Here is a 6317-nt window from a genome sequence, read left to right as displayed (position 1 = left end):
AATAACCCACTACCTCACATGTTCTGTCTCTGCATGCACTTCCTATTGCCCCAATAAACACTATAAATACCCCAGGTGCTACATCATCATAGAGGGAGAATTTCCATTTTTGACAGCTTCAAGCTGAAAAGAGGAAAGGGTGGTGTTGCCATGACGCTGCTTCCTGTCCCCATGACTTGAGGTGAAATTTCCTCTTGCTAAAAAGAGAGCATAGAGCTGCAGTTTGTCCACAGATGTGACTGCTACTCTGGTGACAAAGTGGTCTTTTGCAGTCTGTGGACTACTAACTTGAACCATGCTGTTATTTTGCCTGCAGTTTGCCTGAGGTTAAAGACCACTGGTTAGATACTCTTCAAAGGTAAGACATAATCTACAATTGTATGAATTATTTAGGCTTCTTTTAAATCATTTCAGTTTCATTCACCTCATTTAGCTCAATAAGGTAATTGTATGTAATGCATCAGGGGCACATCTAGGGGAAACATGTAAATTGAAAAATCAGTTCAGCAACAGTTTAAACTGGTAAGAGACTGTTTTGTTTGTAAGAGAATTCTCTGTTTTTCACAGCCTACAGCTTCAAAACTGCTCATTAGGTTCAATCTGTTGTCATGCTGTTAACACTACAGAATTTGATTTCTGAAAGAGATCGTCTTTATTCATGATTCAGTATTACTCATACCAAGTTCTAAAGTTTTCGTTTTGATACATTCACTTACAAATGTACATCCACAGAGTCACAGTCATCAGGTTTTCATCCTCAGTTAAACTAAATTCACTGTTGGATGTGCCTTAGTGATTTTCACAGGGCATTCTTTTATGATAAGGTTTTTAATGCACACATTATTTTTTATTAGAACTCATAAAACAAGGGCTCATGCTATTCTCATAGCACGAGCCCTTCAAACCGATACTGGGGGTAGTACGCTACATCATAGCACAACATGCTGGCTCATCCTCAGCCATTCATTTACAGCCACAAAGTAGATAGCACTGTACATGTAAAACCACTTTATTTGCAATAAAAACAACATTGCATATCTTACCAGGAAAATCACAGAGGCAAGGAAAAGGATAGGTGCCAGTTCTCCACTGCCAACTGTCTTCATGAAGGTCTTGACCAACACTATCACAGTATGTTCATTTATTGCTATGAGTAGCCTTCATGGACCATTAATCAAAAGTTCCTAGATTGGCCACAGTATCCATCTCTGGCTTGTAAATGCTCAAGGTTAAACTATGAGGACACCTAAAACTCTCTCATGTCTCCTTTCTATTTGTCTCTTATAGAATAAAAGCCTAAATGGTGGTGAAATGGACTCTGTTATTGAGCTGCCTGTTCAGGTGAGCACTTTATTTCAAAGACTGTCAAAAAGCTCAGAGTCAAGTTTGTTTGGTTTTCAGAAAAGTGCTTTGAATATTTGACATGTGCACTGCTGCGAATGCAGTAATGTACATGCTCGAGAGTCACATGCCAAACACTGGTGCCACACGTTTCTCTCACATACTCACCACCAAATGTTCTCTACTGTCTCCAGGACAACGACAAAGTCTCCGCCCCTTCGACGGAGTTGTGTAAGCAGGGACCGCAAGCTGAGCAGCCCATTGGTGAGTTTAAACCAGGTCCTGCATGTGTGGTGACATGTGGTTAGAGGCCCTCCAGGCTGCACCCATGTAACTGAGCGGGAGAGAGAGAAAAAAAGTTTTTTTGTGGAATCCTAACATGGTCTGAAACAATCTAATGAAGTTTACACTCAACCTTCACCACCGACTCCATGCCATGTATTAAGTTATTGACTCTTTCGGTATAAATAGCAGCAGCCTGTAGTGACTCAGACTTAGCTCTTGTAGCCCATGGCAACCTGATTTATGTTTATGTCATACACTCAGCAGAACACGAAAGCAACGCTGTTGTCTGGAAGAACCTGTTCTCCTTTAAGCTGAAGAGAAGTTCCACACATAGTGGCTTGCCCACCCAGAACAGACAGAGTCTGCTGTTTGGCTGTCGTCTGGCTGGAGACACTGCCCTCCCAAAACCAATCACTGTATGTCTGGCTTCCTCTTTTCTTAATTCCTTCTCTCTTTTAGCTCTTCTCTTTTCATTCATGCAGATTGATTTCCTCCGGGCACCCATTCAGAGACCTCCTGAGATACTGGGTGATTTAGATTTGTTTTAAATTTATGTCAAGACAGTGGCAAGATAGCTAGGAACTAGCTTTAATTACTTTAATTTCTGAAAACATATAAGCTGATGCATAGAACTGAAACAACAACTTGGGTATCACAAGGTGAGAGTTTCTATTTCAGACTAGTCCAGGCCTCTGCTGTCAGTGTAGTCCCTGTGACTGCAGTCACAACTAAGCAGCCTGAATTACAGCTGTGACAAAGCGTCACCACAGATCTAATCAATGGTAAATGTTCCATTAGATAATTGTGAGGGGCAGATCAGATTTTAGTGAGCTTTGTGTTAACATCTCTACCTTAGTAAAACCACTTTAAGAGTTAAATTGGAAAACTGCCAAAAACAACAGATGTCCCTTCTGGTGACTCAAACAGCTATTTCATTATCTGTTGTTTTTAATTATGGTGTTCAGGCCAGCTGTCTTATTTACGCATATATGTTCTCCCTAACACGTCTTTTCTTCCTTCATCCTGGTCTGTTCTCCAGGAGATTTTTGACCTGCTGTGGAGGAAGGGTCCCAGTACTGAGGGGGTTTTTAGGAAACCATGCAACAACAAGAACCTTAATGCCCTCCGGGAGCAGCTGGATTCTGGAGCTGAGGTGGACATGGAGGCCCTGCCTGTGGTTCTCCTCGTCGGGCTCTTGAAGGTAAACGTGCATTCCCTTTCCTGTAGTATCTTAGTGTGGCAAGATGCCTGCAGGCAGATGGCTGACGGACTAATGTGGTTGCAACGACAGACATTCCTGAGGGAACTCCCAGGAAGCCTGCTGGTGACTGAGCGCTACGCTGAATGGGTGGAGGCAGTGGAAAAGGGGGACAAGACAGAGAAGCTCTCTGAGATGAAGAGGTAAGTTCCTGGCTGGCTCTAAGAAAACTCCACAGTCTTCAGCATGAAACCATAATGCTGTAGCATGGGTGGTTGTTGTGCCGACACACCCATAGAGATACACACACACACATACACACACACATACATACACACAGTTGAACATGGCAGGTAAAGTTGCTGTGGAAGCTTACTTCAAGAAAGTCCCTAACTTTACTGGCTGTTGTACGGTGGGGTATACACACACACATACACACACACACACACACACACACACAGAAGGAAGATGCCACGGCTAAGGAGTTTGTGGAAGCTTACTTGAAGAAAGCCCCTAACTTCACTAGCTGTTATCTAAATGGAGAATAGAAAGAGGGGCTTTCAGTGGACTTTTCTCAAAGAGAACAAAATAGGGAAGGATCACACATGTCCAAATGTCATGCCGTGACTTCTGCTTTCTCCCTTTCACCCCTAACAAAACATGTGGTTTTGAAAGAGCAGCAACGAGAAGAAAGAAAGCATGAGATTTAATGTGGTGTCCTTCCTCTTGGTGTTCCCGTCTTTGTGTTTAGGATTGCTGACAAGCTCCCTAGAGCCAACAACCTCCTGCTGCAGAATCTGCTCTGTCTTCTGCACCACGTCAGCAAGCAATCGCAGATCAACAAAATGGATGCCAAGAACCTGGCTGTGTGCATCGCTCCGACCCTTCTGCAGCGGCACAGCGAGCAGGCCCTGGACGTGAGCACCGCTGAAAAGGTTAGTCACCTGTAGTCTTGTTCTAACTGAGCTGTTGACATCAAAAGGCTGCCAGTATCATGTGCTTGGTGTGGTTTACTGATGCACAACAGACCACAATATTTTAGGCCTCAGAAGAACTGGCACAAGATTGTTTTTGTTTGCTTGAGCACTCGGAGAGAGTTTGTAAAAAAAAACAATTTTTTTAATTTAAAAAGACCAAAAAAATTCTATTTTAAATACTGAGATCCAGTATTTTGCAAATATAAAAGTGGCACACATCAGGTGTCTGTTCACGGTCACACTAACAGGAAATTGTCAGATAGTTATCAGATGGGTATCAGGTCCGTGGGCGAAATACCTATGAATTCTGCTTAAGATTATGTGTGCAACTGCAGAGGAAATATTCAGTGTGAGTCAGTCCAAACCATTTTGAGACTTTTATATTTATGGATAATTTAAAAACATTATTGCTAAAACCCTTTAAGTAATTATTCAGCTATATAATTTACTTACACCCCTTTAAGTGCAATGCACTTAGAGCTAGTTTACCACATACATTTAAGACTCTAGTATTTTACTATTCTAAAGGCCATGATTACCTTTTTGCATTTCAGGTGACAAATGTAACCCAGTTCCTCATTGAGAACTGTTGTGACCTCTTTGGAGAAAAGATCCTAACTCTCTTTGGGGACCCAGAAGATGAGGACCCAGGAAATAACTCAGGTACAAAAAACCACAGCAGTTAAACCCAAACTCCTGCATTTATGCTGCTGCATTTAGGGCAGACTTGGAGAGCACTGTAGTTTACACACAATGTCACAATTATAACCCAATTATCAAGGGAGATAGACACATACCTAAAAATCTTTGAAGACTCATGAAATAAGGTTGTTAGATTTAAAATCCATGTAATTTTTATTATTATTGTTAGGTGTTTACTAATATGTTTCAAATTGATTTCCATATAATGTACACATGGTGACAAATATGGCAAATGGGTATATTTACAATGCACTGTAGTTTAATTAAAGTGAATGAACTGAAGTGAACTGCAACACAACACATCAAACTACTGAGTTTTAAAACTACTCCCCAAGTTCTCACATGTCTCAGAATGACAAAAACTATAATAATGCAACTTCAATTTTCCACAGATTCCACGCCTTCAAATCAGCATGACTCAGCGTATGAGAGTCCAGATCCTGACGGAGATGCAGAGGGTGGAGAGGCGATGATGGAACTTCCTCGGGAGGAGGAAGAGGATGGAGCTCTGGCCAACAGCCCAATCAGAATCGAGTATTCTCATGTACCCTCTGGCTCTTCAGAGGCCATATTTGAGACTTACAACGTGTCCTTCAACCGACGCTCCTCTGAGCCCACCATTTTCCCATCAGCTCCCATGAGCAATCTCCGAGGCCTGGCGCGTAGTCACGACGACTGTTCCACCAGCAGGGACAAGTATGAGGATCAGCCACTGAAGAAACTCAACTCGGACAACACACTCCTGCACCCGCAGGAGTGTGAGAGGAGGACTGCTTCTGCGCCCGTCTCAAAGACCGGTTCGTGCTCTTCGTCCTGCTCACTGGAGAGCTCTGCCTCAAATGTCTCAGAAAACTCACCATTCACCAGCTCTCCTCTGACGTCCCCCATGACCTCTCGAAAAAGCCAGCCGACGAGGCACGCGTCCACCATCGTCAAGACCCGCACGGACGTCCCGAAGATGTTCAAGAGAGCGCGTAGCTTGGGGAGTTTCTCCATCAGCAGGTCAGGCTCAAAGAAAGGCGAGGTGCAGAAAGATGCCGTGTTTCCCTGTGAGACTCTCCCGGAGGACACACTGAGCGAGGCGGACGCCCCGGACGAGCCCGGCCGCCGACAGCGTCCTCTCTCCGCCATTGAGGTCTTCCGGCACGTGGACAGTCTCAGCTCCCGCCCCCCGTCCTACGAGCAGGCTGTGTTGTCTGGGGTCTTGCCACTCCCTCCACTGTACCGACCCATGACAGTAGACGATGCCCGGGAGATAGGTCGGAAATCCCGTCCTGTCTCCATGAATGAAAACATCCTGGACCTTTGTCCTGTTAGCCAGTTCATGAACCCGGTTATACCCTCAAAGGACTGTTCGGTCGCACCAGAGCTGGTTCCGTTCAGGCAGAGGGCCATGTCGGAGTCAGTGACTTGCTCCAGGATGGAGAAGGTGAGCCGGAGATGCAGTCAGCCCGTGTTCGAGGAGTTCCCCTACGCAAAGGAGTCCTACGTCTAAATGGTTTTCATTAAATTGTGAGCATAAATCTTAAAATTATCAGCACAATGTTGGGGAATTTGCTGTGGTACAGTGTTTCCCTCATTTATAAAAGCTATTTAATATGCTAATGTAAATACAATTTTTAAAAAATATCACCAGTGTAAAGCTATGTAAATAGAATCTGACCTATTCAATCTGAATAGTTCATTTTTCAACTTCTGTATCAATCTCTTTTGGCACTTATTTGATGACACTTATAGATTAGTTATGTTTGTGGGGGGGTTTTTTAACGTTGCTGTCCCTCTTTCCTTCACTACAATAAACATTGTTGACTTAA

General features: G+C 43.6%; 1 protein-coding gene across 2 annotated transcripts; it reads left to right on the top strand.

Annotated features, from left to right (window-relative positions):
- Positions 1–224: 224 nt before the first annotated feature.
- On the top strand, positions 225–6317 carry tagapb (T cell activation RhoGTPase activating protein b). 2 transcript variants are annotated; one of them, XM_027015049.2, is made up of 10 exons: positions 225–358; positions 1047–1131; positions 1288–1341; positions 1536–1605; positions 1891–2042; positions 2666–2827; positions 2918–3027; positions 3576–3759; positions 4356–4464; positions 4896–6317. In XM_027015049.2, exons 2-10 carry the CDS (start codon positions 1105–1107, stop codon positions 5996–5998), a joined length of 1971 nt encoding a protein of 656 aa, XP_026870850.2. In that variant the 5' UTR covers positions 225–358; positions 1047–1104; the 3' UTR covers positions 5999–6317. The 2 variants fall into 2 exon arrangements, with proteins under 2 accessions (XP_026870850.2, XP_026870840.2); XM_027015039.2 differs by having other exon boundaries at positions 1888–2042.

This window comes from Electrophorus electricus, chromosome 3 (assembly GCF_013358815.1).
Source record: "Electrophorus electricus isolate fEleEle1 chromosome 3, fEleEle1.pri, whole genome shotgun sequence".
NCBI lineage: Eukaryota > Metazoa > Chordata > Actinopteri > Gymnotiformes > Gymnotidae > Electrophorus > Electrophorus electricus.
The sequence above is the reverse complement of the archived record's forward strand: the minus strand, read 5'-3'. Positions and strand labels throughout refer to the sequence as shown.